Genomic DNA, 13,227 nt, shown 5'->3' with positions numbered 1-13,227 from the left:
TACTTGTGTCATGCACAAAGTAGATGTCCTAACCGACTTGCCAAAACTATAGTTTGTTATCAAGAAATTTTTGGAGTGTTGAAAACCTAGTTTTAATGACTCCAACCTAAGTGTATGTACACTTCTGACTTCAACTGTAATTGTCATCAATCAAATGTAATGTAGTTGCTTGCAATTAAGTTCAAACATCTAAAGTTACATTTGAAGTACACCGCATGTCAATCTAAATGACTTACATAACTTTAGAGTGTCTCTGCTGGTCAAATTAGCTGGATGTTGCTTTTTTTACCTGAAGCAAATTACTCCATTCAGGTGTGAGGCTGGTCCACTGCGTGGAGGAAATCCCCATCAGGTAATCTATTGATATAATGTTGATGGTAAGGGCAAGAAATAGTCTTCAACCAATAAAACAGCCTGCAATAAAATTGCATTCCCCATAATTAAAAAAAAAATCACTGGGTTATATGGCAGCTAAGAGAAATAAAAAAGCGATGACATTTTAAAAAGCCCAGTTTGGCAACCTGGACCACCTACATGTAACATGGTCAATTTAAATCCAGAAAACAAATCTGTATGATATGTTGCATTTCATATGGTACGTATTAATTTGTGGATGTCCATCATCCATTTCGTATGATATACTACGAATTGCAATATGTTACGAATTGCAATTCGCACAATTTGTTGCGAATTTGCAAAACTTATGTTAGTTAGGGTTAGATTAAAAACCTTCAGGACGGTAGCTCTCCAGGAACAGGGTTGGAAAGCTTTTGCTCTGGTCTATGAGACCAGGCTGAGTAGGCCTATGTAACCTATTGTAGGCCTATGGCAATATGATGTAGCCTAGGGCTATACATTTTTTTTTACATTTTAGTCATTTAGCAGACGTTCTTATCCAGAGCGACTTACAGTAGTGAATGCATACATTTTCATACATTTTTTTTTTCTGTGCTGGCCCCCCGTGGGAATCGAACCCACAACCCTGGTGTTGCAAACACCATGCTCTACCAACTGAGCTACAGGGAAGGCTATAATGACGATATGATGTTGTTGATGTATTACACAAAAAAGCTGGATGTGGAGTTGGGCTGGCATGGTTACACGTGTTCTGCGGTTGTGAGGCCGGTTGGACGTACTGCCAAATTCTCTAAAACAACTTTGGTGGCGACTTATGGTAGAGAAATTAACATTACATTTTCTGGCAACAGCTCTGGTGGATTTTCCTACAGTCAGCATGCCAATTGCACACTCCCTCAAAACTTGAGACATCTGTGCAATTGAGTTGTGTGAAAAAAAATGCATATTTTAGAGTGGCCTTTTATTGTCCCCAACAATGAGATGATTGTGGACTACAGGAAATGGAGGACCGAGCACACCCCATTCTCATCGATAAGGCTGTAATGGAGCAGGTTGAGAGCTTCAAGTTCCTTGGTGTCCACATCACCAAGCACACCAAGACAGTCGTGAAGAGGGCACGACAAAACCTTTTCCCCTTCTGGAGACTGAAAAGATTTGGCATTGGTCCTCAGATCCTCAAAAGGTTCTACAGCTGCACCATCGAGAGCATCCTGACTGGTTGCATCACTGCCTGGTATGGCAACTGCTCAGCCTCCGACCGCAAGGCACTACAGAGGGTAGTGCGTACGGCTCAGTACATCACTGGGGTCAAGCTTCCTGCCATCCAGGACATCTATACCAGGCAGTGTCAGAGGAAGGCCCTAACAATTGCCAAAAGCTCCAGTCACCCAAGTCATAGACTGTTCTCTTCGCTACCGCACGCACAGCAAGCAGTACCGGAGCGTCAAGTCTAGGTCCAAGAGGCTTCTAAACAGCTTCTTCCCCCAAGCCATAAGACTCCTGAACATCTAATCAAATGGCTACCCAGACTATTTGCATTGCTCCCCTGCTACTCTCTTATTATCTATGCATAGTCACTTTAATAACTCTACCTACATGTACATATTACCTCGACTAACCGGTGCCCCCTCACATTGACTCTGTACCGGTACCCCCTGTATATAGCCTCACTATTGTTATTTTACTGCTGCTCTTTAATTATTTGTTACTTTTATTTTACATTTTTTCAACTTTGTTGTTGGTTAAGGGCTTGTACGTAAGCATTATACTAAGGTCTACACCTGTTGTATTCCGCACATGTAACAAATACGATTTGATTTGAACACAAGGTGCACCTGTGTAATGATAATGCTGTTTAATCAGCTTCTTGATATGCCACACCTGCCAGGTAGATGGATTATCTTGGCAAAGGAGAAATGCTCACTAACAGAGATGTAAACAAATGTGTGCCATTTTTGGGGGGAGAAATAAGCTTTTTGTGCATATGGAACATTTCTGGGATCTTTTATTTCAGCTCATGAAACATGGGACCAACACTTTACATGTTGCGTTTATATTTTTGTTCAGGATAGAATGTGTGAGCTGCAGTTCATCTCAAAGTACATCCCCATCCAACCTGGCCTCAGAGGATTTTGTATTATTCTGTACGTAAATCCGAGACACTGGATTTAGTATGATATGTTACATTTCGTATGGTATGTATTAATTTGTGGACGTCCATCACTCATTTCGTACATTTCGAATTATATGTTACGAATTTGCTAAACATACAATATGTTACAAATTTTCAAAACGTACAGTATGTTAAGAATTTGCTAAATGTATGATATGTTACGAATTTTCAAAATATGCAATATGTTAACATTTTGGAAAAAATTGACAATATGTTCCAAATTTGAAAAAAGTTGGATATGTTATGAAGCTAGCTGGCTAACATTAGCTAGGCTAGGGATTAAGGTTAGGGGAAGGGCTAACTGAAAGGTTTAAGGTTAGGGTTAGCTAAAAGGGTTAGGGGAAGGGTTAGCTAAAATGCTAGTTGTCCTTGATGAGATTTGAACTTGCAACCTTGGTTACTTGACGTTCACATTATGTTATGTCAAGTCTATGAGACCAGGCTTTATCACCATCAGGTTCCAGCGGCCACACGCGCTCCGTGCAAATTGATGTTAGGCTACTTGCCAACAAGTAACCGGTTCTGACTGGACCAGACGCAATATTAACAATGTTCCCGGTAAATATTGCTCAGACTTCACACTCAAGCATCACCGGCAAAATAACTTTCTTCTGCGCTAACTCCGGAGGATCCCTTTACTTGTCGTTTAGAGTGGGTCTATTATGTATAGATTAAAGTGCATATATAAAACTTGTATTCACTGTAAAGAGAAAAGAAACAGCTATTTTTCATTTGCGATAACAAATAATTTCTCCGTTTAGTTTTTACAAATTCAAAGATGTTTTTACACTATTTGTGAAGAAACATTCAATCTGATTTGACTTGAAATACTTTGAAGCGCTTTCTGATCATCACAGGTAGGCTAATTACAAATGCTAACTTTTATAATTGATAGGCTAATCGATAGCCAATGCATGCAGTTGAATAACATGTCCCCCACCCCACCTATGTCCACTATTATCACGATGCATACAATGTAGCCTATCATTATTGAATTGATGGGCCTATTATCAAAAAGAAGAAAACGTATCCGTATTCAGTTGCGTTTACTCTGTGGCAGTGTGTACTGTACGCTCTCTAGCTCCACACAGTCGCACATGATGAAGAGGAAGCAGAGTTTCCTCAACGTTGGTAGCACACAAATCCGGACCAGCAAAAACAGCTTTGAACCGGTTTGGTCTCCGGCAACAAAGCTATAGGCTATAAAACGAATACTGTGCGCGTAGCTAATGCTGCTGGGGGACCCGGGTCTGCCTCACCGGACCTCAGATATAGCCTAGCGGGCGCTCGGCATCAGCCTGTGTTATCGTATATATTTTTTTCGATTTCGATTCAATACCTAGTTATTATCGGGATACCAACCATCCTTCATGGCAACTCCCTGTAGGCAAACGAGCACGTTTGCTGCAGTTGCATGTTGTGCTTGTGGCTGTTCTTTTTTTATGTTGTTGAGGTAAGTCGCATGTATTTCCTTATGTTAATAAAATAACAATCGTCTACTATAGCACAACATTATAACATAGTAGGGCTATGGCTAAATACAGCGTCATATATTTTGTAGGCTATGTAATGGGTGATTAAGTGCCAACGAATATCTCGTAAATGCAAGCAAAAAACATTGTTTAATAAAGAAAATAGGTAGCTATGTGTAGTTGGCACAGTGTTCCACCATATAATTATGTTTATTGAAAATTGATAGATGCGCAACTTGTGTCGCGCTCCTTGTTTTTAAAAACAGGAAGAGAGAGAGAGGTTGCTGCAGTAGTGCACCGACAGCTCAATTTGTTCTCTGGCACAAATTATTAATCAAAGATAAAAACATGTTTCCGTCAGCACAGGAAACAGGGTGTGCCTCTAAAAGTTCAGTTTTTCGTGCCAGAACTTAGACAAAAGGCAGGTTAATTAAAGTAGGCAGTCCAGACACCAAACTCCCCTCCTTCAAGGTGTGGTCTGCTAGGGCACATAACGGGCAGCGCAGGATGGGAAGGTTGCACTCTGTTTAGGAAGTACAGTAAAACAGGTGACCTGCCTTGTAGACCAGGCAAGAGCAGCATCAACATCAAGACATGAGTGTGCGTTTGGCATGCATCTACTACTTTAGAACTCAACTTATGACATGTATCTCTTCCTTGATCATGATCCCTGTTTCCAAACTTGCATGTGATTTATTTTGTCTGTATTCTCGTGCATTTGGTCAATTGCTTGTCTATTGCGCTTGTTTTTAAAACTTTTTGCTCTTTTTCTGTTTTCCCCAGGAACCCTCCCTGTTGAAGTTGTAAGATCCAAGCAGACAGCATGAGTCCTCATACCTCAAAGAAAGCTCTGGATGGAGGTTGGGGATGGGTGATCATTGTGGCCTGCTTCATGGCCCAGTTCCTGGCCTACGGCTCCCCCCAGTCGGTGGGCGTCCTGTACCCAGAGTGGCTCCACGCCTTCCAGGAGGGGAAAGGCATGACGGCATGGGTTGGCTCCTTGGTCTCTGGAGTGGGACTCATAGCCAGTGAGTATTCTCCGAACACCTTTGTTTAGATACGGTATAGGTATAGGCTAATGCTCTCATCCAAAGACAGAGCTCACTGTGCTTTACTGCAGAATTCTGTATTTTATAAAATGTAGATTTTTTAACATTCATTTATTCAACTCAGCATCTAAACATCTGTTCAATAATTCCATATTGATTTACTTGGCATGGCTATGAATTGATATGCTTAACAGCATGCCAGTGGTTAGACCTGAATTTACTTATCTATGCACTTTACAGTTGCAGCTACATTGTCTCCTTTAGAGTCTCACCTGGTATGCACCTGTTGCATAATTAATGATGTCACTGATACAGAACCAGACAAAAGAATGGTCCAATGTCTCCATAAACACATACAGTGAGGTGGCATTATGGGTAAAGTAACAGACCAGTTTTTATCTAACCAAGTTATCTTGTTTGGAGGGCAGAGTGGCACATAAGATGGGAAAATAAGTATTTTACCTGGTACATATCAACAGTTGTGAAAGTGCAGTGCTGACTTGTTCTAGGTAGATGAAGAAAACTGCAATATTGGTGGCATTTTGGTGCGCTTAACACTTAGTTGAGGTTATTGGTTGATAAGTAATTTACATTTATATCATTTAGCAGACGCTCTTATCCAGAGCGACTTAGGAACTAAGGGCACAGTAAGATTTTTCCCCTCACCGACTCAGGGATTCGAACCAGCGACCTATCGTTTACTGGCCCAACGCTCTTGAACGATAGGCTACCTGCCGCCCCACAGTCAGCCCTGTCATACCTGCAGAAGGAGCCCTTAAGTAGCTGTGACCATACAGAGAGTGTGTGTGGGAAAGAGAAAATGATAATAGGAAATATACATTTACATTTACGTAATTTAGCAGACGCTCTTATCCAGAGCGACTTACAAGCTTTCAACAGTTTCATTCGTTTGGAATGACCAGGGGACACAGGAGGACAGTTCACTGCATGTCTGCAAGCTGTATTCATAGATCAGAGAGATCACAGTCTTGGTTTACATTTACCGCCAGGCTAAGCCTCCCTTCACTTTGTCGCCTTTCCAGAGGTCAGTGAAATGTCATGACTAGACAGATTGCTCCCAGTACATGTGTGGGAATTGGCAGCTGGGCTATGCAGCCTTATACCGTGGGCTGTTTTAACTGGTGGTGAAACGGAAAGGAGGTGGAGACAGGGTTCATCAAGACGTGATTGGCTATTCTTTACGCACACCCTTGGGTTGTCAGTGGTCTGATTAGTAATTCAATATGTCTCCGCACAACAAGTGACGTGCATAATAAGGACGGACACATTTAAGACTCAGGTTATCACCACCAACTGTCTCCTCTATCCAGAGTTTGACTGATTCACTGTACTAAAACAAAATAGTCAATTCAATGTGCATCAGACACATGAGGACCTATACATACAGTGCAGTGTATAGCTTTGGAAACTAAATGGATTGGGCTGCATTTGACTTGGCACAATGCTAGGAAATCATAGCAGTCTTTAATGAGTTGGCAGCAGATTACGGGTTAGTGAGGTGATACCGTCTCAGGCCCGACGCCAGGATAAAGTGACTAAGGGGGCAGTTGAAATCAGTGAGAGGGCAAAACATTTTTATATTGAATTCTGCCTGTATCGAGCTATACTACAAACAAAGTTTGAATGTCGAGACTCAGACCATTGATTGAGTGCTTTTGAAGTGACAGGCTACAGATTTCGTGCCAACCTATCTCTGCCAAGTACCCCTGACTGCAGTGTGCAGTTCTGGGCTGGGCTCAATGTGGGCAGAGTCAAACATTTGACCCCACCAACCTGTTTTTTTTTGTTGTTGTCCATCTGAGGTTTGACAGTCACACACTGAATACAAACACACGTTTTTGCAAGGCACACGTTAAATACAAACGCATTTCATTTTTGAAGATCGTAAGAAATATGATATAAAGTGGTAGCAGAACATGTTTTAACACTTTTTGCTTGATGCTATGAGACAAGCCACTGATATTGTTGCAGTGAACAGACTTGTTATGTCATGTAATGTTAAAATTGTTGATAAATGTTAGATTATTTCAATGTGTATAGACACACACAGTTACTACCTATCCTTATTTATAATGCTATTTACTTTCCTCATTAGAATGGAGACAGACTATACCATATAGACAAGCTGAATGTGCTTTGTACATTACGTTATACCAGCTCCAGTAAAGAGATCAGAGACTCGGGTGACTTCTACATCATCTTTACTAAACACGCGTCTTCAACATCATCCTGAAATATTGGAGGGGGGGGGGGGGGGGGGGGGGGTGTTTAAGTCTTATCTTTCAACCTCTCTTCTTCAGACCTTAGTGAGTGAATGACACATTCAATATATTCAGGTCAGCCTGGCTATAGTGAAACAAGTGACTTTAAGGATGCTAATGAAACGTTTTTATAATGTTCAAGACTTACGGCATTGGAAAGTTCTGCAGGAGAACTAGGCACCACCAAAATGTTTAAATCTACCAATGATCAACAACCAACTTGACAGAGCTTGAACAATTAAAAAAATAATGTGCAAATATTGTAAAATCCAGGTGTGCAAAGCTCTTAGAGACTTACCCAGAAAGTCACAGCTGTAATCGCTGCCAAACGTGATTCTAACATGTATTGACTCTTATCTAATCAATATATTAGTTATTTTTTATTACATTTTTATTTTTTTTACATTTCTTCCACTTTGACATGTGAGTATTTTGTGTAGATCGTTGACAAAAAATGACAAATATATTTTAATCCTACTTTGTAAAACAACAAAATGTGGAAAAAGTAAGGGGGCGTGAATACTTTCTGAAGGCACTGTAAGATATATTTCTGTAACTCGGTGTGCTTTTAAATTCGATATGGTGTGAGGATGATGACGAACGAGCATCACTGGCTGTCCTTTTCCCTGACCCTTTACCTCTGCTCAGGTGTCTAATAAATAGCTAGTGCCGCTTTCAGGCTTAAGGGGACCACGTTGTAAACATATGAGGAGAACGAATAGGGTCACAAGCCTAGCCAACAACATGCCTATGATAGAGACTTAGGAACAGAGACGAACACTGTCCTATATAGGGAGCGATAAGGTCAAAATAATATCAGGGCAGAAAAGGGGACCATGTCACATGGTTAAAGTTGATACATCACGTTTTCCTGCCATGAAATAGTCCAACATGTACGGTACACCTTGACCGGTATCACTTTCCTTTTTGCTGCTTTTGTATTGTTTAGGAAAGCCATCTTTTGCTAACACCACATGCATCCTGAATGCACCATATTAATTCCATCATGCGTCTTTTTTTTTTGTGTCGTCATCTCATTTTTGCTACTCCCTAACTCACTATTCAACAATGTACCCTCAACTCTCCCACACACACACACTGAATTCACACTTCCTCTCTGCCCTATTTTCTCCCCCAGGTCCTGTCTGCAGTGCCTGTGTGGATAACTTTGGGGCGCGCCCTGTGACCATCTTCAGTGGGGTCATGGTAGCAGGGGGCCTGATGCTCAGTGCCTTCGCCCCAAACGTCCAGTTCCTCATCTTCTCTTACGGGATTGTCGTCGGTAAGTGAGAAGCTCGTAAATGGTCTTTTTTCTGCTGAAGCAAGTCTGCGGTTTGTGTGATCCACTATTAGATATAGGATTAGCCTTGCAAGTGTGAGAAAAATTATAGGAAGTTGCTTGTTTACTCTGTGGTTGTGTTGGAAGTGAATTGTGTTTTTAACTCATCATTACATAAAAATATTACAGTTAAGCAATAACACAAGTCAATGATAGATAAGACACATAAGAATTGAATAGGTTAATGTCTCTGCTCCAGCACACATGCACTGTGAGGGTATATGTAGGATGTATTCAGAGATATAAAAATAGGGTAGAGTCGGATTGCCATGTGACTGATGCCTCCCCCAAACAGTTTGAATGCACCCATCGCAGCTCATTATCTAACACCCAGTGACAGCTGTGCCATGCTAAGGGGGAAAGAGCCCAATAGACGGCCACTGCCTGTGGCATTGGCCTGAGAGAGAGGCCATGCATATTTGAAGAAAGGTGTCTATTTTTAGACCATCCCTTAAACGTGACACGTGTGGCTCAGTATTCTCTCATCACTTTTCCGCCCAGTCATCCTTTGCGGATTAAATTACTGTTGGGGTGATTTTACACTAAACAAAAGTTATTTGTATGGTTAATATGTAACATATTTATCACAGAACAGATTTTAAACATGGTGAATTTACTGTATGTTATTACATGACTAAGATGGCCTTACACAAGTCCCACAGTTTCACATTAATGTACAAAGTTTACTGTGCAAGGCTTTGCTCAGAACATTAAATGTCTTCTTCAACATGGTAAAAAAATAAGGTACTGTAGCTACATGCTCCTCTAAAATGTGCTAATGAAAATACCTCTGTTTTTGTTGTCCACAGGTCTTGGCTGCGGTCTTGTCTATGCTGCCACATTGACCATCACCTGTCAGTACTTTGACAAGAGACGTGGCCTCGCCCTCGGCATAGTCACCACAGGTACTTCAGCCCCCCTCTTCGCTCACTGGGTTCACACCAAGTCTCCATGCTCAGTTCTTTCATGTTTCAGAAGCTGGAAGTCTTGGAATGCCAAGGTAAACATTCTAGTCTAGAAACACTGTAGCCTTGTGATTAGGGAAGTGGACTGGTGACAAGAAGAACACTGGTAATACAACACAGTTCTGGGGCATTCTGTGTTTGTCCCCTTGAGGGAGGGTAGCTTTAGGCAATGATGTTCCACTAAGCAAGGCTTTTATTAAATGAATATTAATGAATGTCTAAGGGCTTATTCTTGGAATGTCAACACTAAATCGTTCCCTTCTCTCATTTAGGCACAAGTGTGGGAGGGTTCCTCTATGCCACGGCTCAGAATGAGCTGATTGTTCTCTTTGGCCTGGAAGGCTGTCTGCTGATCATCGGGGCCTTGGCCCTCAACCTCATGGCCTGTGCCGGCTTCATGAGGCCCCTGAACATGCCTGGCTACTACCTCAAACAGAAGGCTGCTATGGAGCGCACAAAGGAGCAGCTCTTCAAGAAACCGCCTGCTGACGACCTCAAGACCACACCGGGCACTGGCGAGAAAAACCTGGCGGTCAAGGATCACCTGATCACCATCGACGCCAAAGACATCACCACACCTGACAACAAAGGGGAGTTCATGGCAGGTTTAGCCATTGTGAAAATTATCAAGAAGAAGCGTCAGGCTTACTCAAAGTACATGCACTCCACGGCTGACTTCCTGCATGACAGAAACTTCATGGCCCTCTGCATAGCTATATTCCTGTTCAGTCTAGGAGCCTTCCCTCCGGTCCTCTTCATGGAGGATGTGGCCCAGAGTGAGGGCCTCATCGACGAGGTCAGAATCATCCCCCTGGTCTCTATTGTAGCCATCACTACCGGTGTGGGCAAGCTGACCCTGGGCATGCTAGCAGACATGAGGTGGATCAACAGTGTGTTCCTGTACGCCTTCACCCTGCTGGGGACCGGGACGGCCCTTCTCCTCATCCCCATCTCCAAGAGCTACGTAGGCCTGCAGGTCCTCTCAGCTGTGGTGGGCTTCTTCTCTGGGAACTGGTCCCTAACGTCATACATCACTACCAAGATCGTGGGCCTGGACAAACTGACCCAAGCCCATGGGATCCTCATGTTCTTTGGTGGATTTGGGATCATGCTTGGGCCCCCTGTTGTTGGTAAGAAAGATCCCACTTCTGACACCATTGGTCAACATTGCTGAGTGTGTGTGGTCCACATTTACAGTTGTTAGGTTAGAGCTTGTACAGATTCATATTCATGCTTTTACAGAGAATCACTCTTCCATATGTCAAAACATTTTTACAGATGATGTAATCTTAATGTGTGAGTGAGAATGTGGAACTCAGGATGTTGGCCATTAGCTAGTCTTTTGCTGACTCATATTGTCAAGAGATTTTGCTGAAATTGTTGTTTTTTTTCCTCTCCTCTTCTTCCTGTTCCAGGGTGGTTCTTTGACTGGACCCAGTCCTATGACCTGGCCTTCTACTTCAGTGGAGGCTCTGTGCTCCTGGGTGGAGTCACACTCTTTCTGTGTGCTCTGCCCTGCTGGGACAAAAAGAAGTCTGACATCGACAGGCCCGACATTCAGTACGCCAGCAACTGTGACAAAGTTGCCTCTGTAGCCTGAACACTAACTTTCACATCGACCTTGCTCTCCAGTGCTCTCAGCGATTTTTGCTGATAAGCTCTATACCCTTCAAGAGGTTTCTTTTTCCCTGGTGCCAGATTTCACAGATGTGTACCTGAGAAGAGCTTTGAAGTAGGCCTTTTCTGTACATCTTTATTGTGTTTTTAAGACTTCTTACATTAAACTACAGAATTTTGAAAGATGCCAATGTTGAACATTTTAATAACGGCCTCATTTTAAGAGGCCTATTCAACAAAATTGTTTCTAAACAAATTAATACAATAGATTATGTTTACTTAGAATAAATGTTGTTTTTTACATTTCTGGATCTTTTCTTGGGTCAAATGGAAAAGGTATTTTCTTCTGGTGACCCTGTGGAGAAATACAAACCAACAATGGCCTGTGAAGATGTTGGTTGAAAACACAAAAGGCTGTTCAAATATCTCAGCATATTGAAATGTATAACCATGTAAAATTTAAATTCGAAAGAATTTCCCAGGTATTTACTGGAAAAATACAGGGATTGGAAAAAAACGAGGGAATGCACTTTAATGTACTCTTTTCAATTCTAGCCGCACAAACTTTTTGTTTCTATCTTACCAAAGCACCAGGATGGTGGACGCCTGTCAACACATTATGCCTGATGAATACAAGTCTTGCTTTTTAAGTTCATTGGCATTGTACTGTATTTTACTTGTACTGTCCAAACTTGTTTTGTTTGAGTTAAGGAGGTACCAAATACCTCACTTTGTCTTAACCGAACTAAGAACTTGCTGAATAATATTCTGTGCAAATACCAGAGACTGTACAGGAATAAGGTCCAGTTCCTTAAACTAGTTTGTTGGTTCTTTGTGGCATGACCCCTTTCCTGCATTTGTTCACCAGGCTGGTCCTATTCATAATGTTTTAATGTGTTTTTTGCGTCTGTGCATGATTTTGTACATTTTTTTTTTGTACTATATTTTGTACGTTTCTTCAACTCTTTCAATGTTTATAAGCAACTTTGTATACAGTATGCACTGAACCAGTCCCAGATATGCATTGTATGTAAAGATGTCATTCATTATTGCCATTATGATTTTGTTAAGAAATATAATTGTGATACCTGCTTTGTTAGTCACTTGAAGATCCCATTTAAAAAGTTAAATAAACCACAACATATTTCAGTTTATATTCTTCCTCAAATCTAAGACTACTGGGATATTGTTTTATTCTTAGTCAAGCTTCTTTGTAAAAGTATTTACAGGGTTGAAATGAAATACAAAATATCTTCGATCCAAAAAGGTTAGAAACAGTAGAACTGTGACTTTATATGATGTTGATCCACTCCGTCTTATTCTGTTTTTAATGTCAGTGTTACAGTATTTATGTTTGCAATATTTCGCTCTTTCTATTTTGTTATTTTCAACAAAAAAGTTCCAATAAATGAAATTCAATATTGTGATTCTAGATGTTTTTTAATGCTTGTCTGACTAACATAAAATGTGATTCACTGAAGACCTTTCTTCTTGACTTCAACACATGTGGCGAACATTTTGGTGGTATTTAGAGAGTGAGCACATATGTAAACTCTAGACACTCCTTGGAAAGTTTGACCTAATTCAGTTCTTTGGCAGTGCAACATCCTCCTAGGGATGGACCGACATGTACAGAATGGTTGCCTGGAAGGAAATGGGGGAGGGTCATGCTTTTATATTTCAGACAAGGGGAGGGTTTAGTCTTTTTTCAAATCTAGTCCGGGGGAGGGTCATGTAATTTGTAATGAATAAAATGTTTATATTTCTCAGTGTTTTAGAATGAGTTGCTTATTAGGCTATATATTGAGGTGTGCCCAATGCCCCCCCCCCATCTCGGATTCTCCGCTGGGAACGCAATATCATATGTGCCTATAGGATATTTAATGTGATCTCAATCAAATGATCCATACATAGCCTTGGCTATATATAGGCTTTAAAGTGCGTGCTCCGAGTAGTACAGAGCAAAGTAATAT

The 13,227-nt window shown here is 41.3% G+C and overlaps 1 protein-coding gene across 3 annotated transcripts; it reads left to right on the top strand.

Annotated features, from left to right (window-relative positions):
- Positions 1–3,074: 3,074 nt before the first annotated feature.
- On the top strand, positions 3,075–12,684 carry LOC115153280 (monocarboxylate transporter 9). 3 transcript variants are annotated; one of them, XM_029698555.1, is made up of 6 exons: positions 3,075–3,387; positions 4,786–5,030; positions 8,472–8,615; positions 9,482–9,577; positions 9,910–10,767; positions 11,053–11,392. In XM_029698555.1, the coding sequence occupies exons 2-6, from the start codon at positions 4,826–4,828 to the stop codon at positions 11,235–11,237; spliced, it is 1,488 nt and encodes a 495-aa protein (XP_029554415.1). In that variant the 5' UTR covers positions 3,075–3,387; positions 4,786–4,825; the 3' UTR covers positions 11,238–11,392. The 3 variants fall into 3 exon arrangements, with proteins under 3 accessions (XP_029554415.1, XP_029554414.1, XP_029554416.1); XM_029698554.1 differs by lacking the exon at positions 3,075–3,387 and adding an exon at positions 3,408–3,983; XM_029698556.1 differs by lacking the exon at positions 3,075–3,387 and adding an exon at positions 4,505–4,602 and having other exon boundaries at positions 11,053–12,684.
- The last annotated feature ends 543 nt before the right edge of the window (positions 12,685–13,227 follow it).

This window comes from Salmo trutta, chromosome 18 (genome assembly GCF_901001165.1).
Source record: "Salmo trutta chromosome 18, fSalTru1.1, whole genome shotgun sequence".
Lineage (NCBI taxonomy): Eukaryota > Metazoa > Chordata > Actinopteri > Salmoniformes > Salmonidae > Salmo > Salmo trutta.
Note: the sequence above shows the minus strand (reverse complement) of the source record. Positions and strands in the feature narration are given on the sequence as shown.